The sequence below is a fragment of the Pipistrellus hanaki genome (genome assembly GCF_964339955.1).
Source record: "Pipistrellus hanaki genome assembly, chromosome: 4".
Classification (NCBI taxonomy): domain Eukaryota; kingdom Metazoa; phylum Chordata; class Mammalia; order Chiroptera; family Vespertilionidae; genus Pipistrellus; species Pipistrellus hanaki.
Window position 1 is genome coordinate 9,212,899 of NC_140506.1, and position 26,836 is coordinate 9,239,734.

The 26,836-nt window shown below is 37.2% G+C and overlaps 1 protein-coding gene across 2 annotated transcripts in view; it reads right to left on the reverse strand.

Annotated features, from left to right (window-relative positions):
• Nucleotides 1–26,836, reverse strand: part of HCN1 (hyperpolarization activated cyclic nucleotide gated potassium channel 1) — a 267,988-nt gene that overhangs the window by 30,821 nt on the left and 210,331 nt on the right. For both annotated transcript variants that reach the window (XM_084881672.1, XM_084881671.1), the window contains one exon: nt 10,821–10,967. In XM_084881672.1, coding sequence (XP_084737798.1) covers nt 10,821–10,967 — 147 coding nt within the window. The remainder of the gene's footprint in view (nt 1–10,820; nt 10,968–26,836) is intronic.

Below are 26,836 nucleotides of genomic sequence, written 5' to 3' on the forward strand. Positions count from 1 at the left end.
TAATTTCATTCTATGGATTTTGATCTAGATGTGTCATCTCTCTGAGCCAAACAGGGACTGACCAGCTTTCATCTTGCAAGTCGGATATGTAACAGAATAAACAATGGGCATCTAAAATTTACCACAATGCCATTTCTCAGAAACGTTTTCTCCAATGAGCTCTCAAAAGAAAAGGGTAGGGCCTGATTTTTTTTATCGTGCTTAAGACACGTAATAACTTAAGTAACCTCAGTGAAGAAGGGGATAGAGGGTAAAAAGAAATAGAGATCTGAATTCTCTAATTGGGTAAGTAACTTATACAAAACTCTGAATTCCAAGAATAGGAAAGGTGGTTTCTCTAGTCTTGCTTCATGAAACGAACTGCGATGATCCCAGGAGAGGTTAAAGAATTCCAATTGGTACAGCGGGCCCAGAAACTGGGTCCACCCTGGAAAAGAAGGTCTTGCATCCTCAACAAGATCTCATGAGTTTAGCAGAATAGAGAGTAGTCTCTACTAGTGGAGCTTTATGGAGAGTTGTATGTATTTAAAAATCAGCAACAAGAAGCAGAAAATGAACACGGCACAACAAACAAAAGAAAGATATTATATGTGGCACTTGGTATGGCATCCCCCAAGACCTCAAAATGACAGTTGACTGCATTGGGGGCTGCATCCCAGGGAAATTTGTGGACAGTTTTAACTGGTGCTAAAGAGCTGTGCTGCACGTTGGGGTTACAGCAAGGTTTAGCACATAGTAAGTGCTCAATAAACATGCATGCATGTATGGATGGATGGAAGGAAAGAAGGTGAAAAGAATGGAAAGAAGGAAGGAAAATGAAAAGGCAAGTAGGAAGTTGGCCTTTCATCAGTAGAAAAAAGTACTCACAAAGCCCAGTTTTATTCCTCTTGGAAACAGATACCCAAAACGTTTACAATGATTTCTCAAGCAGCCAACTTGAGAAACAAGTGTTATGTGTATTAAAAAAAATATGTTTTTTAGTATTAGAATACCTCTATACAAAAACCACATGAAGATAAATGGTGAAATGGGATGAAAAGAAACAAAGGTATGTCATTAAAATGACTGGATTGATTGTTTAAAAGGTACTTATTTCACATGAAAATCACACAGAAGAATGCTGTTGGGGAAAGGGAAAATAAGTCAGATTGCAGAGAAAATAAGAGTTTCAAACAAAAATAATAGACTCCTTACACCTATGTTCTTTCATTTCAACTCTACAAATGTTTCTCTTAATTGTTCTCTCACTTTTCATTTTAGAAAAATATTTGAAAGTTTATTTTACAAACAATCACACTGGTGCTTATCTATCTGAAAAAGTCCTCTGTGGTTCATTGCATATTCAGGGACACCTGCTGGAAGTGCCTAGAGTATGATATTGCTAGAAAACTTCATATTTTCACTATTGCTGGAAGGAATTCTCTCTTTCTCTCTCTCTCTTATTTCCACTATCTGATTGAAACTGTGAATTCTAACAAGTATTTGATAGGAAGCAATGAAATGAGACAAATATCTATGTATTTCTCTTCTTTTCATATTTTAGGTTGCATTTCATTGATGACTAAGCCAAAGTCCATCCACTTATTCCTTATGACCAGTGGGTCATTTCCAGCTTTAGGCTAATACAATAAACCTATTATGAACATTTAAAAATATATATATTTTTTATTGATTTCAGAGATAAGGGAAAAGAGAGAGATAAAGAAACATCAATGATGAGAGAGAATCATTGATAAGCTACCTCCTACACTCCCTCTACTAGGGACCAGGCACGTGCCTTGACCCCGGTTACCTCCTAGTTCACAGGTCCATGCTCAACCACTGAGACACACTGGCCAGGCTGTTATAAACATTCTTGAAGTGGCTTATGGGCTTTATCTTGAATAGTTACTTCATGTTGTAATTGCTAAGTAATCAGATAAGCATGTATTTACTTTAGTAGACACTGCCAACAGTTTTCCAAAATGATTGTTTTCCTCACATAGCAGTAACATATGAAGTTCCAGTATCCTGCATCTTTGACAGAATTTGATGTTATCCTAATTTTTGCCACTAGGAGCATGAAGAAATATTATTTTCCCATTTTTACATTTTGGTTTAATCTTACATTTATGTAACAATGATTATATTGTTATGCTCATTATGGGTCAGATGAATACCTATTCAGTGAAGTGCCCAGTCAAGAGTTTCCTTGGATTTTTCCAACTCAACAGTTCTTTTTAGCATCCTGACTGAGTTCTTTGTTGGGATATGTATTGCACATATATTCTCCCTGTCTGTGGTTAGCCTTTTCATTCTCAATGGAATGCTTTACTGTTATTGTCTTATTGGCAATTTGTTTAACTCTATGTCAATCAGGAAAAATGGGATTTGATGTATTCAGATGGCTTCAAGGAGTATTTATATTAGCAAAGAATCTTTGCTTTGGAACCATGCAGACTGAGACAAGGAGAAAGTTTCAGCAATATTGTTTGGTTATAATTAAAATTAATAGCAATATTTTAAGGCTCCTTTTACACTATAATTCCTTATTGATAACTTAAGTATTATTGTAGAAGGTTCCCATGTCAAGATGGTTTTAAAGTCTTTAATCTATTTTTAATAATATTTTTGTTGCTTTTTATAAAGAGAGGAAGGAAGAGGGAGAGAGAGTGAAACAGTGATCAACTGCCTCCTGCATGCCCCCTACCAGGGATCGAGCCCGCAACTTGGGCATGTGCCCTGAGCTGGAATTGAACTGCCAACCCTTTGGTGCACTGGACGACATCCAACTAACTGAGCCACACCGCTCAGGGCTCTTCAATCTATTTTGAAATTTCGTATATAGCATCTGCATTTCTCTGGTCATGAATCATATGTGACTTCCTACATGTCTTCTATTTTCAGTAATGCATTTAACTTTGCTTCATATTTTTTAATGTCTTTATATCTTGTCTCCACAAACATATAGTAAGCATTTTGAGACTGGAAATGACAATTTATTATTTATCTTCCCATTGCACTGGGATTGAAGTCCTGCACACATTAATAAATCTATTTGTTTTCTAGAAACTAGGGATGCAGGAGAAAAGCTCTGGCCAGAAGAGAGAAGAAGACCTAATTTCTTTGTTCGGTCATGTGACCACAAAATGACCAGGCTACTTACATAGCTTTTCTAGCCTCTTGTTACTTTGACTGCTATATGAGTAGCTGCTAATTTATAATGTCTCTGTATAGCTTTACAGTACTATGACTCTGGTCTGTTTTAGTTCATTTTAACAAAACATGTTTTTAGAAAGTATTTAAAAATATCAACGTACTTTTTTAAATGATTTAGAATTGCACTAAATAAATATGCATGCAAATTATGCTGTCTTCCCTGACGTCTATTGGGAGAAGTAAACGTCAGAAAGACAGTATTATACTCTCAGCCCGATTCATGTTCTGTGAGAATGAAATATACTGACACCCTATATTCTCCCCGGACACATGATCGGAACCTATTTTCAGTCCCTGGCTCTTCACACGCATTGTTTAAAAATAGATCCAGTTCTGAACTTTGGAGACAGGCTCAGGAGGGCTTTAACCTCTCTCTCCACCGGTAAGTTTGCCGTTCTGCTCTACTCGAATCAGTGTAAATCTGGTCGTGTTAAAAATAGACTTTTAGTTTGTACAAATCCCAACAGGTTCCCATGAGCAGCCCTGTGGAGCTCACTGCATTGGTCCAGTTGGTTTGTAGTTTTAACTGTACTGCCTGCTTTCATTAAAGTGTGCATAGTCTCATTAGCCTAACATTTCAATATCAATTTTTGTTTGTTTTTTATATATATTTTTATTGATTTCAGAGAGGAAGGGAGAGGGAGAGAGAGATAGAAACATCAATGATGAGAGAGAATCATTGGTCAGCTGTCTTCTCCACACCCACTACTGGGGATCAAGCCTGCAACTCATGTATATGCCCTTGACCAGAATCAAACCCAGGACCCTTCAGTCCACAGGCCAATGCTCTATCCACTGAGCCACGCTGGCTAGGGCTCAATGCCAAGTTTTAATGCAAAGACATTGCCTCCTGAAAGCCAGCTGCTGAAATGAAGGGAGAGCTTAGAAGCAGATGGTTTGAATAAATTTCAACAGAAATGAGCCAGGAGGAGGCTGGACTTCATGACCCTCCTGGGTGGGCCTGACACCCTCTGAGGGACCCTAGCACAGCACTGACAACACCATATGGATGCTCATTTAGATCTCTGCCCTCAGCAGGGTGTAGCAGCTATGCGGACTGGGGCTGTACCCTCTTCTTCATGAAATAATAGCAAAACCAAGAACTACATTTACCTGTATTCACTGTGTGCCAAGCACTCTTCTAATTTTTATATATTTTTGCTCATTTAATTGTTATAACAATGCCAGGAGAGTTATCATCATCATTCACATTTGTAGAACAGGTAAATGAGATGCATGTAAGTTATGAAACAGTCCAAAGCCGTATATAGAGTAAGCTGTGGACTCGGGGCCATGCTCTCAGCCCCTCCCTAGTAGGTTCCATTCATTATTTATTATATAACTGAAAGTACATGTACAGCTATTGATGGCACTGAGAATATCACAAAAGGGATTTAAACCATTCACAACATAAACTTTGACTACTTCTGTGCAGCCAGGGGAAGAGAAGAGTATATTATAAATGGATGGAGGAGAAGGGGGAGGTAACGCTGGGATCCCAATCCAATACCAGCCCATCCTTCTAGATGGCCCTGGAGTCCAGTTTTGCAGACTCTGAATTCTGACTAGCACAGACACAGAGCAACTTGACAGTGAAGATTCCAGATTCTAGATAATACATCACAAAGTGAGAGCTATAATTTAAAATGCCAAGTTTCTGGTACTATCTTAAGAATTTTTCTCAGAAAATTAGAGTTATTCCTCTACTTTCTGGTCCATGTATTTTAGTGCACAGCAGAATGAGGGTCATTTTTTTTCCCAGGTGTCATCATAGTCACCTTCCAGAATGCTGTTGATCCTCCTGGAGTGGGTGTGCTGGTCAGTCACATACTCTAGCCCCAAGATCAACACACCATTGTACCAGCTACTCAGAATCCTTTCCACTATCAGTGGCTCACACTCAGGTATGGATGGTGAAACCAGGAACATTTGTTTTATAAGCCACTGACAATATTCTAGTCAGGCAGCATAGCAATATAAGGAAAAGAAAACATTTTCTACTGGGTTATAAAGATTGGACAGAGTATTTACACACCTCCTACAATGGTGCTGTACTGAAATAGCCTTCATGCCCCATGCTGACTCTGCAATAAATCCCTAATGCATTAAAGCTAGAGGAAGTTCAAGAGAAAATACAAACAACCACATGCAAAATAGGACCTTCTGGCCTACAGTGCCAGTATCAGTTTGTTAGATGTCAGAAACAACATAGCATAATCTGAAGTGATACTGAGGCAGTTTTATGCAGAGCACTGCATAGCTGTGGGTGTCACTTTCTTAACCACCCAGCACCATCTTTTCTCTCTCCAAGCTCTATCAGTCAATGATTCTTTGAGATGACTTGCCAAATGTAAAATCCTTATTTAATTTGCCTTTGTGTATTTATTCAGCACGTATTTATCAAACAAGTACTGTCTAGGGACCGGGATTATGGTGGCAGTTAAGAAAAAGTCCTTGCTTTCTGGGGTCCAGAGTTCGTATAACAGAATGAACAATTAAGAAATAACGATGGAGGGACCACAAGACAATAGAGTGATGTGTACACAAGGAGAAGGCTGATGTGGTGAGAAGGATGCAGGGAACTAGTTTAGATGACCTTCTCAGGGAAGGCCTCTATAAGGAGGTGACATTTGTGTTGAGATTTGAGCATTAAGAAGGAGCCAGGTTGAGGGCATCTCAGCAATTTATCTCCAATGTAAAAATAAGGTAAAGCATCTAGTTTGTGCCACAGAAATGGAAATAGGAGAATGCTTTCAATAAAGCAGTGCTTTTGAGATATCTACTAACTGAATTCATTTGCAAATGCACAATGCAAGACTTTTGTAAGGTTTTATAAGGTCACGCACATTCATAATTCTTTCTGCCATTTTACACACTCAAAATTTTTCATACTTAAAAGTCTTCAAACACATTGAAAAGAAAGGCTTGGATATAAAGTGGATAAAACATAATGTGAACTTAATTGATTACAAATATAGAATGACATTCATATTCCTAAACATTGCATTTTTAGCTTCTTTTAAAAAATATATTTTATTGATTTTTTACAGAGAGGGAGAGAAATAGAGACTTAGAAACATCAATGAAAGAGAAACATCAATCAGCTGCCTCCTGCACACCCCTGCTGGGATGTGCCCGCAACCAAGGTACATGCCCTTGACCAGAATTGAACCTGGGACCCTTGAGTCGGTGGGCTGATGCTCTCTATCTACTGAGCCAAACCAGTTAGGGCAGCTTCTCTATTTTTAAGCAATAGTCTTTTTTTGTAGAGTCTGAAGGTAGGACTTTACCTTCACTTTTGTACATTCCTGAGTATCCTGGCTGTATTAGCAAAAATCACTGCTCTTAAATATACATTAGAATCTGAAATTATCTAAAATACTTTCATAAAAATGAGCTTCCAAATAATAAAGCATTTTAAGTTAAAAGTCTTATTACAAATGTGGTGATTGTTGACTCAAAATTGTATGGACACGATCAGCAATTGACCAAGCACATCATATATTTTTTTACTGTCTGTCACAGGACATATATCAAAGAATCCAACCCTCCCTTTCTGCGTGTCCTAGTTTCACTAATCTGACATTTGACATATCAATCATTCAATGTCTTCTATGTGCCAGGTACCTTCTCACACTAGAGGCACAAAAGTGACCAAGATACACTTTTGCATAAGTTTGTGCCTCATCTTCCAATTGGAGTATAGCTTTCGGAAGGTGGAATAATGTATTTCACTATTTTCCAAATATGTCACATGATCTGTTACTATGAGTTGAATAGACTAGTAGCTGATATATAACACTCCAGTGTAATAGGAAGCAAGATATACCCCCCATTGTTCTTATTGAGCTTTTCTTCAGAAAACATGTCTGGCTTGTTTAGATTCAAGGTGTATTTGAATAATGACTTCTATTAGGGTATGTTTCTGCAGATGCCTTTCCCTACTTTCCTATCTTGCTCATCCTGCTTCCTTGCTAATGAATTCTTAATTCAGTATAACATTAAATTTAGGCTTTTGTGTGAGTCCAATGCCAGAAAAGAAAAGGCTGAAGAGCAAACAAACAATTGGAGAACATTGTTGTCACCTTTTTAAGGTGTTAAGTGTGTGAGCATTTCATGCTTCCACTTCTAGGATCTCTATTAAGTAGCCTTGATTCTCACCCTGTTTTTCATTCTTAATTCTATTAAAGATCATTCACTCAGTACATATTTAATGAGTTCCTAGTATGTACTGGTCACTAGAGAGACAAAAATATTAATACACAGTCTCTGTCTTCAAGAAGCTCATAGTTTTGCCCTAGCCAGTGTGGCTCAGTATGGTCATCCCATGCACCTAAGATCATGGGTTCGATTCCTGGAGAGGGCACATAACCAGGTCACAGGTTTGATCCCAGCTTGAGGTGCATAGGGGAAGCAACTAATCAATGTTTCTCTCTCACATTGATGTTTCTTTTTCTCACTCTCTCTCCCCCACCATTTCTCTCTCTCCCTAAAATCAAGGAAAGCATGTCCTTGGGCAAAGATTAAAAAAATAGATTAAAAAGTAGGAGCTCATAGTTTGAAAAGAGACAAACTGACAGATAAGTATAGTGACAGAGAAGGAGTGATCAGGGAGAATTTAGGAAGAATGTGTGTCCTGCAAGAGTGTTTAATGAAAAGAAGGTAAGATGAGCAGAAGGGATTGAAGATATAGAGTAGGGGTGTCGAACTCAATCAGAGAAGGGGCCAAAATCTAAAATCCAGCCTAAATCGCGGGCCGAATGGTTTACTGAACAGTCATAAACTGACAATGTCATAAACTGACAGCAGAGTGCAGTGATGACAGCGCGGTGCGGGCCACATTGCAAGGCCTGGCGGGCTGGATTTGGCCCGCGGGTCTTGTGTTTGACACATGTGATATAGAGGGTAGCATGAAGCAAGGAAAAGGGACAATCAATAGTATTCCCCTCAAGTCCCTCCTACCCCTCAAATTATCAACAATTCTCAGCTGATGAAGCGAGAATGTAAAGAAATGAAGATGGAGTCAGGCCATGAAGCACCTATGTGCCATGTCAATAAGTTGGAATTTTTTTGCATGAGATAGAAGGTTATGATCAGGTTCTAAGAACAGAGAAACATCGTTAAACTTGAGTTTTATATCAGTCTACAGTAGCCTTACTTTTTCCCCGCTGTGATGAAAGGCAGGGAGAAAAGTTGAGAGTGCACTTCAGCAGTTGAAGTAAAATATGCCGAGACCCTAAATTATGACATTTGAAAATACAAGGAAAACAATTCATCACCACTTAATGATGGAACAGTTGCAGGAAATGAGGAAATGGGAGCTATGCCTGTGGATGACATTATGAGGGAAAATGAAAGTGGAATATTTTTCTACTGAAGATCAGAATAAATGAAAGCATGCAAGAGCAGATAGTAAAACACATGATTAGGAACCGTTTTCTTGTTATCCTGATTTTACATTACATTGAGAATTTGTAGCACAGAGGAATGCTTTGCATTTAAGCATTCAAGTTCTTAGGGTCTATTTTATGCTCACTTTTTCTATCTCTTTCTGTATTTCCTCCATAACATTTGATTCTGGAATCCTTCCTTGTCCTGCTAATTTAAAATAAATCCTTAGTTTTATTGTAGCCTCCTGTGTTTTGATCCGTCTTCATCCCTGATACTGTCTCTGGGATTACCTGTATTTCTCTGCTATGGCCTGACCCACTCTCCTTGGAATCTCTCCAGGCCTCAGCGAACCCAATCTGCTTCCAGTGTCCTAAGATTCTGCCCTTCAATGAAGGGGATTTGGATTTAATACAAATTCTGAAATCCAACCAAGTGAGAAAGCTAAGCATATAGAAAGATTTAAAAACAAACAAATAATATCTTACTTTTTTTAAATATAAAAAGAACTGAATTTTGTTTCCCAATGCAAAAAGATTTACATATTCCTATTTGATTGAGGACTTCATTGAGAATACAAGCTGATCATTAGCATAGCAGATATCTTGCACAGAAGGGCTAGGATGGGAGCTTAAGGGGCTTTATGTGATTTGATTTGGAATGGAAAGACAAAGTTTCAGAGCAGAGAAATGATCAGCTTGTAATCATAAAGGAAGATTAATCTGGTGTTGGTGAAATTTTCAGTGGTAGAGAAAACAGACTAAAAGATGGAAGGCAACTAGCTATGGTGCAGCTACTCCCTCTGAGAGGAACACAGTTAGGGTGATGGCATTGAGAAAGGAGACAAGGGTCTGGGCATAAGATGCTTATCACAGTTAATTGATAGCATTTGGTGATTGATTGAATGTGAAGAGCGGAAAAAATTTCAAAGGATGGACCAAAGTTTTATATTCCACATGAATGTGAGAAAGTGACTAAAACATTTATAGAGATTTCAAAAAACAAATGTCTCAGCGTTGAATGATTACATTACTTTATGAAATAGCTTATCATAGGTATGAGACTGATTGATATTATATACCTTTTAAAAAACTGAAGTTTATGGCAAGAACTTGGAGCTCAAATTTACAGAATGGAAGTATGAGGTCAAATAAATAGAAAAGAGTAAATTCAGAAAGGCAGAATGTCAAGTCAATGACTCAGTAATGATTCAGTGCTTAAGTTGCCCCTCCCCTCAAAAAAACACACACAACGCAGATGTGTATTTTTTAAACAATTTAAATGTTACCAACAAGGGCTCAAGAGCAAAAGCCTTGATTAACTGGTCAGTGATAACTTTCAAGGGAACAGTTTTGGTAAAGATGTTGATCAAATCATAATGCAAGGATTCTATTGGGAATCTTTTGACAAGGTTGGTAGTAAAAGAAAGAAAATAGAGCAAAGCATTGTAAGAAATATGAACATTAAAGAGAATATTCTTTCAGTCCAGGGGTGACCTGAACATTATAGTAGGCAGAGGGGGAGATTTCTAGAGAAGGATGGAAAGAAGACACAAAGCAAAGAAGTGTTGTAATGAGGTTATAAGGAATTATTTGTAACAGGTGAGGTGAGTCTGTGAGTGAATCTAGGAGATGAACAGAAAAAATAAACATGAAAAAAGAGTGGAAATCAGAAAGATAAAGTAACAGTATGTAATAATGATATAAGAGGGTGGAAAAATGGGAAGATGTGGACAATCAGGACACATGAAGAAATTTTCATAACTGGGAATACAGAAATAAACAGTTCTGAGAATCATAATTAAACAATTTCCAGTATTTACTTTAAATATATTTATTTTTTATTTCAGAGAGGAAGGAAGAGGAAGAGTGATATAGAAACAATGAAGAGAGAGAATCATTAATTGGCTACCTCTTGCATGCCCCACAGGGGGATTGAGCACAAAACCTGGGCATGTACTCTGACCAGGAATCAAACCATGACCTCCTGGCTCATAGGTTGATGTTCAACCACTGAGTAATGCCACCTGGGTAATTTTCAGTATGTTTTTTTTAACAATAAAAAACATGTGTATGGGAAAACATAATAAAGAATCAGAGCAAAAAACGATGTATTATCATTTAATTCTAATATTTCTTTTGAGCAATGTGATAGCATGCACCTCAGGATTTTCCATGGACAGAGAAAGAAGACAATGACCACACACCAAGGAGGTCCAGGACTAGAAACCTTACCTCTCTCAGAGGATCATTGAGTTCATTGAGAATATTTTCCTCATCAAAGATCTTGCCTTGGTATCTGTGTTCATAGTAATCATGAATCTTCTGACGCATATCAGCTGGCAACTTGTGGAATGACATGTATTGTTCCACTTGCTTATACTGTAAGGACAGAAAAAAAGAAATGAAAACCATTGTTAGGCTGAATGAGAAATCATCATGTTACTTTGCTATATTCAATAATACCTGAATAACAATAACAAAAAGAAAGAAGGAATTCATGTACTAGGTTTTAATGTCACTATTCTGTGTCACATATTGTAGAAGGTACTTATTTAGGTAAATTTTTCCTGTATAACCTGAGATGTTATGGAGAGAAGGCACAAAAGGATTTCGGGGTGAGTTTAAGGTTGTAGCCCCAGAAAAGCCAGTGATGGGGTAAAAATAAAATTTTTACACATACACACACATTCTTTTTTTTAAATTTCACTTTTAGCTGAGTTCCAAAAGAAGTTTGAAGTTGCTTCTTGAGTCTTAATTTGAAGAAAGAATCTGGTAACTTTGGACAATACAAAAGTTTTATCTTATACCTTATAGGGAAAGAGCAGACCTAATTCAATTTGGAACATCCAGGCAGAGAGCTTGGCAGCTGTTCGCAAGTCAAGAAACAGATGCCTTGCAAAATAAGAGAATGTGTCCTGCTTCAATTTAGGACCCAGGAGAACACAAGGGTGAGACTAGATCCACCTAATTTCATAGCAGGAAGTTAACTCAGACAGTTAAGTTCATTTAACCAAGAAGTTCTTAAACTTGGGTATTTATAAACTTAGGTGGGGGGTTGTTCTTTGGGAATGCAGATCTTCAGGCTTAACTCTGAGATGACTCCCTTGATGTACAGGCCCCTGTGAATTTACACACATGCTCCCTTACACTCAAAGAGTCACTACTTTTTAAAACATCCCTGCTAGTTAAACAGGACATGGTAGCACCAATGTTACCTGGGAGCTTATTAGAAGGGAATTTCAGGCTTCATCCCAGATCTATGAAATCAGCACCTACATTTTAGAATAGGGGTGTCGAACTCAATCAGAGAAGGGGCCAAAATCTAAAATCCAGCCTAAATCGCGGGCCGAATGGTTTACTGAACAGTCATATACTGACAATGTCATAAACTGACAGCGGAGTGCAGTGATGACAGGGCGGTGCGGGCCACATTGCAAGGCCTGGCGGGCTGGATTTGGCCCACGGGCCTTGTGTTTGACACATGTGTTTTAGAAGGACCCCAGATGACTCATCATTTTTACATTTGAAAAATGCCTTTAATGTTTCAAAAACAGGTAATTATGTCATGCTTTGAAAAAAAATGAGTTAAAGTTCTCAAAATTAGTATCATTGTACAGAAATAAAATTGATAATAAAAAAGCAGTGAGTAATAAAACCAGATAAAGATACTGGAATATGATTCTTCCCTTAAACAAAACACATTTGATGTATTATCAAGGAAAGTTTTTTTTCTTTTTCTCAGATCTACCAGTTAGCAGAGTTCAGTCTAGAAAATCTAGGTCTTCTGCCTCCTTATCTGCACTTCTTGTGATTATAATTGTAATTGATAACAGGCACAGCTAATGAATAACAGCAATTGAATTCCTTCAATTTTCCCACATACTTCCCTTACATATGAAGTTCATATTGTTTGAATGTTCCCTTTGAAAGATTAGTATCGTTTAATGCAGTGGTTGGCAAATTGCGGCTTGAGAGCCACATGAGGCTCTTTGGTCCCTTGAATGTGGCTCTTCCACAAAATACCACGGACTGGGCGAGTCTATTTTGAAGAAGTGGCATTAGAAGTTTAAGTTTAAAAATTTGGCTCTCAACAGTACAATTTCAATCATTGTACTGTTGATATTTGGCTCTGTTGACTAATGAGTTTGCCGACCACTGTTCTAATGAAATACAATTTTGTCATGAAAATTCCTTTATTTGGTCACCTGCTTATCCCCTTGAAGTATTAAAGCCCACAAAAGAATATATATATGAAGCAACTAGATTACTATTTAAGCATTTTGACTTTTAGGCACCGATGCTGTCACAGCCATTGTCTATAAATGACTTCTAGTAACTGCCTGAGAAGTACAGAGTTAATATTTCCCAAAGAGCTCCCAATCCATATTCCTGCCTAATCTCCGTATGCTAGCTCACTTCTGGAGACTGGGATTCAGTCTGCTGGGCCCTCACCAGCTGGTCCATAGGAAAGCAACTCCCAAGGCTTTTTCTACGGACGGCTCTGGAGGGTGAAGCTGATTTGCAGCTGTTCTGGAAATGCTCTACCTTTATTTCTGGAGACATGTCTGTGCCCACTTTTTACTTAGACAAAAAGGGGGCAGTGGGAACATGTGGTGGACTTTTCAGGATCTAAAATGCCACTGGAGACCCCTAGGTTAACTTCTGCATTCATGACTTACAACTAACTTACTTGATTTTGATACCATTGTAATTAACCTAGTTATCAATACCAGGAAAAGCGCAAAGGGAAGGCCAAATATTATAGACATATCATTTGGGCAGTTTTGCCAGGAAGCTAAAGCTTTACTCTCCCCTAGGAGCCACCGGTCTATTCCCTGCAGATCACTGGGGCATGGGACTGCAGGAGAACAGACACATGCCCAGTGGAGTTGGGGTGGCATTGGGAAGGTGTTTGTCAGTCACACCTGGGAACAGGTCATTGGCCAGAATGGGCATGGCCATGGCAGGGCATGAAATTAGGGTATTTAATCCATCACACATTGGAATTCGTGGAGTGGAACAATTGACTCCTGCCTTGTGGGGCTCTATCGCTCCTCTTCCTGACACTGGCCTACATGACCCATGATCATGTTGTCCCCCCACACACTGAACGAATGGACTGGAACTAGCCTGATGCTGAACTGGACTGGGTGCAACATGGAATAGAAACTCTAGACACTGGCTTTGCTTTTAGCTCTACTGAACCCCCAGCTATACTTCTATGACTGGAATGGGACTTTGGAACCAAGGGGTGTAATTCCACAAATAAAAACCACTCATCCTCCCATGCAGGACTCAGAAAATTCTTTTTCTCAAGATATGAATAAGGACCCCACACTCAGCACCCAGTGAGGAAGAGTACCCCAATTTCCCAGATAACAGTTTAACTAGTCTGGCTCAACTAGATCAAAAGCTCTGGGAGCTTTGTGGGCGAGCGCTTCCCAAACCAAGGCTCCCTGCACAGATCCTGATGGAAGAAACCAGAGACAGCTCACCCCAGGTGCTCACCCATGGGGAGCTCACTCTGGGAAAAACATTGACTTCTGATGCTTATTTGTGTCTCTTTCTCTGCTGTGTGGTCCCTTTGCCTTTAAACAAAAGCCCCCTGTGAGCAAGTATGGCATCTGATGATGAGTCGTGTCAAACACCCGGACTTGGGAAAATAAAACAGCGTCAGACAATAGGACCACTACAGCTTGGACTCTGTCAACAGTGATGAAAGTCCTTTCCGTTCTGGCCAAATAAAGAATTCACTACCAGCCGGAGTCCAGCAGTCTCTGCTTACCCTTCTCAACATGCTTCCTGCCCAAACAATGCTTGAAGGGGTGAGGATTTTCAGCCTTAGAACACTGAGCTCTAGATTTCTCAATTATTTGTATGCATCTTCGGGGTATAAGAGACAGTGTTAACATTTCACTGCGTGGTATTCATTTGGAGAGAATCTGTGTGTATGTGCAAAAGGCCTAGTCATCTAGAGGAAAAATTAGCTGCTCCATGTCTGTCTTTGGAATTGGAAAACGCATACAAATATCACATGTGAAACTTATTTTATTTTTAAGGTAAGTTAGTGTTGGTTGAAATCCAGTTCATTTCCTTATAAAATTCATTGCATCCCATTAGGCTTCAATGTCCTAATCTGCAGCAAGAGGGTGTGAGGCCAAACAATCTACCTTGTTCCTTCAGAACAAAATTTCTATAGTTATTTCTTATCATTTATTCATACTGAGTCAAGTTTGATTTCTGAGACTATACTATGCATTTTAACCATTCACTGACATGGAAATTATTGATCTAACAAATGTTAATTGATTGCTGTGGGCTAATGGTTCTCAAGAGGGCAGTGGTCAAATACCAGAACCACCTGGGAGGTTAGAAAGGCACATTTGTATTCTCCACTTGGACCTAGTACTGAATTAGAATTGCAAACTCTAAGCAGTTTGTGTTTTAACATGCTCTCAACTCACTAAAATATCAGAACCACTTTGATATGCCAAGTACTGTGCTATCTCAGGACATTAGGAAACGCTGTGAGTGAGTCAGGAAAGAAAAGAAATTCAGTTTTGACAAGTTAAGGTTAAGATGCCCACGGCCCTGGGTCAGGTACTCAGGACAGAAAATACACATAGTTGATGACTCAGTGGTCACTAAGGAAGGATGGGTCAAACAAGGAGAGAAAAGACAAAAAGTGGAACCTACATTTTAAAAGCAGTGGAGTCATGGAGATTGATCAAGGTAAGGGAACTGGCATTTGCCAGCAAGATGTGCAAGCAGAACCTAATAAAAATGATTAGCAGAACCCAAAGAAGGACTGAGTACTGAGAGGAATGCTCAAAAGGAATAGGCCCTAAGAAAAGGGATATTGGACATTGTCCAGTGAATTTGGAAATGAGGTAGCAATCCTCATTAGAACTAACAGAATAGTCCTTTTATACCCAAATATCATTGTATACCCTGAAGATGACTTGAAGATAGGAATCACAAGTTATACTCTTAATTTTATTACAAGAACAAATGACATAATAATAAAAATTAGTAAGTTAAGTCAAATGGAGCTCTTAGTTTATGATTCCAACTCTAGTCTTCAAATCTATAAAACATTGCATAGAAGTAGTTAACTTTTTACTGAAGTTTGTCTCTCAGAATGCACAGAATTACTGTACAACAATGTGCTTTCTGGAATCTCAGGATATTTTTTACAACGTAGTCCATGCTGACAACAAACACTTAGCCTGTGGGATGTCTCTGTGTAACTTGAGATGGCAACAATAATTGTCATTGCATCACTTTTTAAAGTGATGTATCTCTATTTCCTAATACAGTGAGTCACAATATTGTTTAGTCTTAATCGGGAATCAGATTTAAATTACATTTTTAAGTACTACCAACATGACATCTGACAGTTTTGTGTGATAAGGCCAAATATATGTAAAACATTTAAATTCCTTACTTTTTTTTTTAATCTAATTATTCTTTGGAAAGAAAAATCAAACACCTATTAATTATGACAAAATGTTTATCCCCCCTCCTTCTCAGGATTATAATATGCCTTATTTAAAGTAGTTTAAAGATCTATAACTTAGTTCATTGACTTTACTTTAAATGATTGATTTGGCATTTAATTTCTAAATATTAGATGTTGAAGGATAAAGTGTTTCCTAAACTATGAAGTCTGCTAGTCATCAATCAAGAGGTAATATTTCACACCAAAGTTAAATTGTATAAGCTACCCATGATTGCAGCTTTTATACTAATAATTTGTGTTTGTGTAATTAAAATGGTATATATTTTTTTAAAAATTGTTTGCTTTCAGTATTGTCACATTATATCCTGTGTGTGTGTAAAGTTATTCAATGAAAGGATGGTAGTTTTTAATTGTACATTGGAAAGACACAGTCACTCTCTGTACTAGAACTAAACATTTATTTTACCAATACCCTTAACCATTTAAAAATGTTTTTATTTATTTCAGAGGGGGAAGGGAGAAGGAGAGAGATAAAAACTTCAATGATAAGAAAGAATCACTGATATGCTGGCTCCTGTATAACTCCTACTGGGGATTGAGCTTGCAATCTGGGCATGTGCCCACCCTGACCTGGAATCGAACTATGTCATCTTGGTTCATGAGTTGAAACTCAACCATGAGCCCCACCAGCTGGGTCTCAACCAATTCTTTAAGCTTTCAGTGATGGGTGGTAAGTTATTTACATAAGCCCTGTATAATTATGTGCATTAAAAAGATTAATTCTTTGAAACTAAGGATGTCATTAAAAATATCACAGACATCGCTGAAACTGGTTTGGCTCAGTGGATAGAGCTTCGGCCTGCGGACTGAAAGGTCCCAGGTTCAATTCCGGTCAAGGGCATGTACCTTGGTTGCGGGCACATCCCAGCAGGGGTGTGCAGGAGGCAGCTGATTGATATCTCTCTCTCATCAATGTTTCTGGCTCTCTATCCCTCTCCTTTCCTCTCTGTAAAAAATCAATAAAATATATTTTTTAAAAATATATCATGGACATGTTTCATTATTTTTGTTCAAAACATTTCTTAGCATTAGTAATAGCTTGATTTGCTTTTGAAAGTCTCTTGTTTTTTTTTTAATAAAACTGTTTCTATTTCATTGTTTATGGCTTTCCAAATTTAAAAAGCAACTGCATATCTGAGGATAAACAATAATAACTAAGAGTAAATATCATCTGGGAAATAATTAAAAGATGACAATGAATTAAAGACTCATCACCATGGAGAAACAGCATATCTGATGAAGAAAGAAGCTTTTGCAATACTTAAAATGAGTACTCTTCTGTTCTAGTTTATTTTTCAAAAGTGAGCAATTTTAACAAAAACTAATCCCATCTATACAAATTAAAAGAATGATTTTTGTTAAGAGCATAATATAGAACAAGATTGAAACAGATGTAGTTATAGTACTTATGTCTGACATGATGTGCTATTAAGAAGCAATGAAGCAGCACAAACGTATATTAAACACAGCCAGTCAACACCTACATTTCAGACCTGAGTATCGATCAGGTGCTAGTCTCACATGGAACAACTTAAAACCCGTATTAACCCACTGGGGAAGTTACAATATGTACTACTGGGAAATATCTACCAGAGAGTGAGGGGATGGTAAAAGAAAGTGCTAAGAACTCTGCAGAATGAGAAGAAGCATAGAGGTCTTGTTTAAGGAGGTCAAATTTTAATGAAAGGCAAATACTGTCAGTTGATTTAAAAAGAAAATACACACAAACATACATATATGTTTATATTTTATGAATATAATTATCAACATACAGAAATATGGATTTCTGGAGATAAGTGTACAAAGTGGCTTTTAGTGCCAGGATCATAACATCATGATTAATAACACTAGGGAAAAGAGATACTTTCAGAAAACCAATCATGGGATTTATGGTAAAAGGAAAGGATCTGAACCTTATAAACTCAAACACTACGAAACTAGTAGTCATGTGTTAATATAAAATATGACTTCGTAAGTTCCACCATACATTTCCTGGAGTGCTGAGAGAAGACAAAGTCTTCCAATCTAACTAGCATAAATTTGAAAGTGCCTTGTTAAAGTTAGAACCATTTAGCAAGAGGACAAAACAAGCTTGCAAGAGAAATAGGTGAGAGCAGCTGTTCACTAAAATGTTACCTTCTGCAAGGCCAGCATTGTCAGCCACCATATGAAGATGAGTCAAGACCCATATGTTATTGGGCAGGGAATGGACTGGCTGTTATTGGCCAAGCAAAGTGAAGAGGAAGATCCAAGGAAGGGACCAATGAGCCACTGGATGCCCACAGTCAAAGCCAGGTAAGCAGAGACGGCAAAGCGAAGGAGCTTCCAATCCTGTTCCACTCTATTGTATGGAAGGTAAGGGGCAGGGGTTCACATTGTTTCTAATAATCAGCAAGACTGTTTTGTTAATTTATTCTGATAGGACAAGTACAGCTTTTGTTTCACTTGATAAGTATTTATGGCCTTAAATTGTAATTTCTCAAAATAAACTGAGACTTCATGATGGTAACACTTTAATGGCTTTCTTTTTTCTTTTCTTTTCTTGTGCTGAATGACCTTAAAGAGGCACACTCAATCAACAGTCATTGCTAATGGATGTCTTTTTAACTAGATGGTAGCCAGTCATTTTCCTACAGTTTAGTTGGGAAGTAGACATTACATAGAAATGATAAGTGATAGAAGGATTAGAAAAATACTCCAGTGCCCCTCTTCTCTTCATAATCAACAGTCATTGATGGAGAACATTGTCAGCTTTGAGTTTCCTAGCTTTCAATAATAGTATATATTCACTGAGAAGTTTTAAAAGCATATCTGCATTCTAGACCTCTTTCAATAAGATTCTTTATGTTCAATTACCCAATTGGTGTCTCTTCTTAGATGTGTGATAAGGAGCTGACAGTTGACACATTCAAGGCTGAAATCCTCTACCAAACCTTCTTTCACCATAGAATAGCTCATGGCTGCATATTACATAATGATTACTTTATATCAGTAGCTGAGATTGGAAACATTGCATTGCTTTTGCCCTATCTTTTTCTCTTATACACTACTTCTGTTGGTAAATTTTATTGTATGCACATATTTTTTTTTTTAATTTAAAGCTTTGTTAAAGTTTAATTTACATAGAGTAAAAATTCTCATTTTAAGTGTACACTTTCATGAGCAATCAAGTTTTAGAATGTTTCCATCATTCCCCAAAGTTCCCTCATTCTCTGGGTGGTTTTCCCACTTCCCCACCACTGATCCCAGGAAACTACTGATCTATTTTGTGTCACTTGCTTTGCCTTTTCTAGAATTGTAAATAAATGGAACAATATCATCTTCAATCTTTGGCATCTAGCATTTTTTTCACTTAGCATGATGTCTCCAAGATATATCCCTGTTGCATATATCAGTATATATTCTTGTAATGTTTCTATTGCTGAGTAATATTTCTAGATCTTTTATAATAGATACAATAGGAGGCCCAATGTATGAAATATATGCAGGAGTAGGCCTTCCCTCTCCCAGCTGCCAGTACTGGCTTCCCTTGAAGCTCTGGCTTCTCCCTCAAGGACAGAAGGACATCCAGAAGAATGTCTGGTTTAATTAGCATATTATGCTTTTATTATATATTATAGAGTCACCTAGCCATCTCTACTCCTGCAAACTTGGTCCAAGTCATCATTATCTCTTATACGGGTGACTTCAAAGGCCTTCTTACTGGATCTCTGTGCTTTTCCTTTGCACTACTCATAATTTCTTCTCAGCCCAGGAGCCAGTGGTATCCTTCTAGAATGTAAGTCTGCCCATGCCATGCTTTTGTTTAAAACCTTCCAAGTATTCCAGTCTTAGAGGAAACACATATATCTTTCAATAACCTACAAGGCCACCCTATACCTTCTCCTACTATCCTGCCTGCTCCTTGAGTTCCGTCTGATTGGTGTCCTTCACCTGGGAATACAGAAGAATATCAAGAGTATCAGGAAGTACAAAAGTCCCAGAGAAGACAGGGAATAAATACACACCACATCTTCCTGCATCCTGTTTCCCTCAGTGGAGATAAATAGAAAGCCTTGTGATATTAAAATAAAATATATTGTAGAACATGATGTACAAGTTTAACTTCTAAATGCATTTTCATATTGAGACAGGTGGCTTTAGTCTATACCCCAGAACACTCCAGTGTGTGTTTACATTTCTCTGCATTTTAGTCACACAAGGTAAAGAAGTGTGAAAGTCAGGGACTTGATCATTCTGGGTCATGAGCGTGACAAGTTTTAATTACAGCGTTAGCTGAGCTGAGACTGACGTAGGCGAACCTCTAAGAATGGATAATTTTAGCTCTGTATTTTGATAAATAGAATTTTCAAGTTTGTAATAACAACAATAACGATGACGGCAACAAATCATGCTTTGCAAGAGGACTCTGGTGTGATGGGAATGTTCCTTCATGGGGTGGAATTCAAACAGACATAGCCCTGTTTTACGTGGAGAAAATGAAAATGGTATGGGAATTATAGTTCTTTTAAAAATATATCCCTGGCTCTGATTCACCGTTAATGGAGTATATGAAAGACACTACAGGATGAAAAACAAAAGACTGTTTTAGTTCTTCAAACAGATAAAACTTTATATGAAGCAATCAACTAGTCACATATATGAATAATAACAAATATATTCCTCTAATATCATTGAACAAGTAAAAAAGCAGATACAAATAAAACCCCTGAAAATGAAAATAAACTTGGGATTCATAAGATTTATCTAAAAAAAAACTGAACACATCTGACCTTCAATTTTCCTACATTAAAATAACATTCCAGCACTTTAATATTTTCTATATTAAAGCAGATGATTTTAGTGCTTCAGAAAATACTGAATACATTTCCAACATAATACAGTTCAGATTAGAAAAATGATTGATATATAAATTTTTCACATCTTTTCTACACTACAGCATCAAGGGTGGAAGGAAGAGATAACTAGAAGGTTATAAATAACTAAAAATGGAAATCACATTTTAAGTAGTAGCACCTACATATATTATTCTTGTTAATTTAAGGTTTTTATAATTATAAACTGTTGGGTTTTTTTTGTTTGTTTTTGTTTTGTTTTGTTTTGTTTTTTTACAATGGACTGACATTTGCTATTCATTATAGTCAAACATCTCTTTATTCTTCTCTAAGTACTTTCTCTACAAGTCTGTTAGGTCACAGAAGGTAGTGACAGAGCAAAGCCTAGAATACTTTTCTCTCGACTGCAGATTTGTGCTCTTAGCTAAACACAAAACACATAAAAATGCTAAAGATAAATACCGTTTCATATATATAACCCTGTAAAAGAGATAAAGGGCAATAGAGTGATGAATGGCCCGTTTAAGAACTTGGGTTCTCCTTTTTATTGATGCTCCTTCAATGTGTTTATTTGTTGAGGAATTCTTGAGATGTCTTATTTTTATCTAAATAAATAATGAGGAAAAGAATATCTCAAAGCTAGAAAAGGTACAGAAGTTAGGGACTACACTGAGTAAGCTGATATGTGGGCAGCATTATTAGAAAGCAATCTCTATCTTTAAAAATTAAACAGGTGATGATAGTAGTGGTGATAACATTCCCAGGATGATTTAGTTTCCAAAGAACATTTGTTCTTCCCACCAAGCCCAGGAGGCAGGCTTGCATATGCTTGTATCCTCATGAGAAATTGAGACTCATCGGAGGAATAGCATGCCTGAGGCCAAGATGTACTTTCACTGAGGGGCTGGGACTCTGAACCACGTTCTTCACACACTGAACATATGCCCATGTTTTCTGTGAATTTTGCATTGCACATCGCTCATGAAGCAGTAAAGATCTCTCTGACTTCCTGACATGACTATTTTTTAAAGGCTTCCAGGAAACTCAGACGTGCAGCCCAGGTTGAGAACTGCCGGTTTAAAATACGAAGAGAGCAAGCAGGAGCTCATAACGTGAGGAACATGGATCCTCTGAGAACTGCTGGAGGAAGGCAGTATCTACCCTAGAGGAGAAAGCAATCGAGAGACAGGGTTTGACTTAGTGCTCTGTCGTCACAGCAGAACCAGGGACAGTGGCTAGAAACTGTAGAGACAGATGTCACATTAATGGAAGGCCTGATGTTCATAAAACTCAAACATCCTATATAATAAAGGGCTAATATGCTAATTAGACTGGATGGAGGAATGACCTTCCAGAAAGACCAGTGGGCGGGGCCACAGGGGTATGGGGCTGCAAGGCTGTGAGGGCCAAGCCCCTTGCATGAATTTTGTGTACTGGGCCTATAATTTCAAAATAAATGTGTGCTCTGTGAGGTGGTAACCTCTGTGTTGAGGAAAGTAAAGAAGCAAAAATGGACAACTATGGATGGAGGGAATGGAGGGAACCAATCATGGAAAAATTTAGAGAGAGAAGAGATCGCTAAGATTTTGAGATAGTTTTATACTTTTTCATTTATCTTCAACCTAATTTCCATTCTTCAGTTTGTGATTACTGCAAATTTTGTGCTTTTGTTAGTTATTAATAATTTTTTTTAATGTTCTCATTTAAAGATAACGGATACTGTCTTATAAAATTTTAGGACAAAATGTGTTTGCATGGACCAAAATGTGCTTCCGTAATGCCAATATGCATGTCCCCATTTAAGGGTATTTCAGGAGAGAGATGGCATATGTTGCAAAGAACTCTCCCATTGGGGACAGTCAGATCTGAGTCCAAATTTCAGCTCTGTTGTTTTTGGGTTACATAGCCTTGAACTAGTAACTGTTTTTTCAAAACAGAAATTACAGGAACCAAATCCGAGAATGAAATGTGGTGCTAAATAAATGTTAGTTTCCTAATTTATATCTGACCTAACCAGAGACAAAGTCCTGCATTGGCACAATTACACGTGTGAGATATGGCCAAGGAACTTCAAATAGGAAAGGGTACAAGACTAAAGTATTATGTAAACATACTACAATTATTAAAAAAAAAAAAAAAGGAACATAAAGGTGTTTCTTTGTCTCCCCAAAGATCTCAAATTTGGAGATCTCTGCACTCCATAATTCAAAGAGCTTTAGAACCTTGTAGGTCATTTTCCAACCCTGCATTCCATGGCCAGAACATACTGGATGTGCTTTGAAATGTGCTCTAACCATGCTGAATCCCATTTAAATGGTCCTTGATGACTCATGGTAATCAATATGAATAACACCTCTATACTATACTTAGTACAGCAGTTACTGCCTGGATTTTTCCATATTTCTGAGGCTTCTACTTGATTCATTTCTTATTTCAGTGGCTCCAAGATGTGTAGACCTGTTGTCTTTCCACGAAATTGTCTTTTCAATTGCTGCCCATGCTGCTCTAGCTCTTTTCCTGTGGTAGGATCCATTTTTATCAGTAATTTTCCAAATATTTAGGGGCCTATTTTGCACACAATCACCTGCAGCCAAGTATTTAAAGCCTTTGTCAGACTCCAGTTCAAACTAACCCAGAACAAAATTGATGGTTTTTGGTAAAACCAGATAAAGAGATGGTAAGTATTTGAGAAGGCAATGAATGCAACCATTCCTTATATCTATATGTTGACAATGATTTGCCTAAGATTTAGGGAGGTTTTATGATCTGAAAGAGATATTAACACTCCTATATTTAATGATCTAGAAGATATATTAGCACTCCTATATTATTGCAACATTATTCACAATCGACAATTTCTAGTAACGGCCTAAAAGTCCATCAATAGATAAATAGATAAAAAATGTGGTATATACATAACATAGAATGCTATTAATGCTCAAAAAATAAGAAAGGTTTCCAATATGCAAGAACATGGATAAACATTTATGGCATTGTGCTAAGTGAAAGACCAGTCACAGAAAGACACTGCAGGATTCCAGTTATATAAGTGTCTTAAATAGTCAAGTTCATAGAGTCAAAGAAGAAAAGGTAGTTCTCAGGAGCTAGAGGGAGAAGGAAAAGGGGAGTCACTAATGAGCAGGAATGAAGTTTCAGTAGGCAGGATGAATGAGCTCTAGTTATCTGCTGTATGCAGTCAGCAATAATGTAGTGGATACTCAAAAATTTAAGAAGGTAGATCACATTGTTTTTATAACAATGAAATTTATAGAAAGAAAGTTATGTATATTTTTGAAAATTTTAATTGATTTGAGAGAGAGAGAGAGGGAGAGAGAGAGAGAGAGAGAGAAAAAGAGAGAGAGAGAGAGAGAGAGAGAGAGAGAGAGAGAGAGAGAGAGAGAGAGAGAGAGAGAGAGAAACATCCCTTTGCCACTCCATTTATTTACACATTCATTGGTTGATTCTTATTTGTGCCCTGACCAGGTATCAAACTGCAACCTTGACAAACTGGGATGATGCTCTAACCAACTGAGCTAGCTGGCCAGAGCTGGAAATATTTTCAAAATACACTAAGTGAAGACACAAGAACTTGAACAACAAGTTAAAGTGTGTGAATTCAAGTAACTTTACAGTTGTGAGCACCCAAAACACAAGTTTATTCTTGTATTATCATTAATTATTTTGTATTTTTCCATACAAACAACTGTAAGCCTACTTTTGCTCCACCTGCATATTATGGATAGCTGGTGCACACTACTATGCCCTGCTGGAAGAAAGTAAATTATATTGGGGTGATGTTATTGGGGCATTCATTAATGTTCTAACTTGCTGCATTCTAGGTTAATAAATATGCTTATAATATGTGTAAAATAGTTGAAATAATAAATTTTGTTATGTATATTTTACCACCCAAAATAGGAAAACTACCGAGCATAAAATTTCATTAACATGACACCTGCTAACACACCAGTGAATTCCTTGTACTCTGTGTGTTCTTGCACCTGTACCTCCTTTTACATATTTCATATACTATAAATACAGTAATGTTATATTTTGATGTCAGAGGATCATGAGGTGATTTTTGTTTTTTGTTTTGTTTTTTGTCGCTTACATCACAGGAATTTCCTGGGACTAGGAGATTAAGACATCCTGCCACTTGTTCAAAATGAGGTTAATTCCCTCACTTTTTATACAACTAAAAATTATAAAATGTTACTTCCTTTCCCAAATTAAATGGCAGACTAAGGGTACGTGTGCCGTGAGCATGGTAATTATGAGCAGCTCTCTTCAGCTGCACTAAATCACACGGTGTTTCCAATTAGGAGCGTTGTTATCGTATCGCAAAGCTCTTGTTCAAGGGAACAAAGCTAGATTTCTTATGTAATTCTTACAATCAATTTATGTAAGAGCCTTAATAAGTATAAGATTAGCTAGTGCAGAGAGGAAGAACATAGCCTATTAATAAGCTATATTCCCATATAACCTTATGCCTTTGATGATAACTTAATATTTTTCTGAAAAAATCAGAGAGAAATTCTCTGAATTCACATAATCCAATCTATTCTGTAAGAATTTCAGATAAGTTTATAAAGGAAACAGTAGATCCTAGGGTCCCCCCAACCCCAACATTGTGAAACACCACAGCCAATAGTATCACTCAAATATCCTGGCAATTTTTTACAGGTTATTATGCAGTAATACATTTTGTATGTTGAATGCCACCACTTCTTCTTATAAGCCATTGCAATGTATGGTACTAATTTTCATGAAAAAAGAAACAATTATTATTTTAAAACATGAATACATAATTTTAAAATCTACAAATAGGTTTAAAATCCCTGAGGAACTAATAAAACTATTAAATTTTATTCATTTAAAATAATGAGGTATTCTCAAGATCAATCCATGTTGTCACAAATGACAGTATTTCATCTTTTCTGATGGCCGAATAGTATTCCATTGTATATATGCACCACCTTTTCTTTATACAATCCAAAGTTTTGAGGAACATCCATGTTTTCCATAGTGGCTGTACCAATTTACATTCCCACCAGCAGTAATGAGGGTTCCTTTTCCTCCACAACCTCTCCAACACTTGTTATTACTTATCTTGATGGATCTTGAGAATATCAAAATAAGTCAGAGAGAAAAATTCAATATGATTTCAATTATATGTAGGCTATAAAACTGAAAGCAACAAATGAACAAAAACAGACAAGAAAAACTCATAGACACAGACAACTGGATGATGGTTGCCAGAGGGAGAGGGCGCAAGGGGGTATGAATGAGAGGTAGTAAAGGGTAAATGGGGTCAAATGTATGGTGATGGAAGGAGAGTTGGCATTGGGTAGTGGACACATAATGCCCTATAAAGATGATAAAAATTGTACACCTGACCTATATGATTTTATTAACCAATGTCACTCCAATGAAGTTAATTAAAATATTTAAAACAGTAACGGGGTACATCAATATAATGTCAACAATGATTGTCAGCATATTTTTAATATTATTAACATTTAAAAGAATAAAAATACCAGCCAAAGAAGTATTTCCCTATACTTCTGCTCCATAAAAAACAGAATTTATAGAATATTTGCTAGCAAAAACCATGAAACTGACTTATTTACTCACATTCGAAGATAGTGAAATGCTCTGCATCTGGAGATAAAATGTATTTATACCAGTTTCTCCAACTACTAAATAAGAAAAAATGACTCCTTTAAAACTTTTTTGGGAGATTTTAGTGATAAATGCCAAACAGCTGCATTATGCCTCATGTTCCCCGTTAGATCTCCAGGCAGCACTGGAGTTTTGAAAGGATGTTCGCAGTGGCAGGTACATTTGTGTTCAGATAAATGCAAGGTTTTTGTGTATCCATCTGATTGACA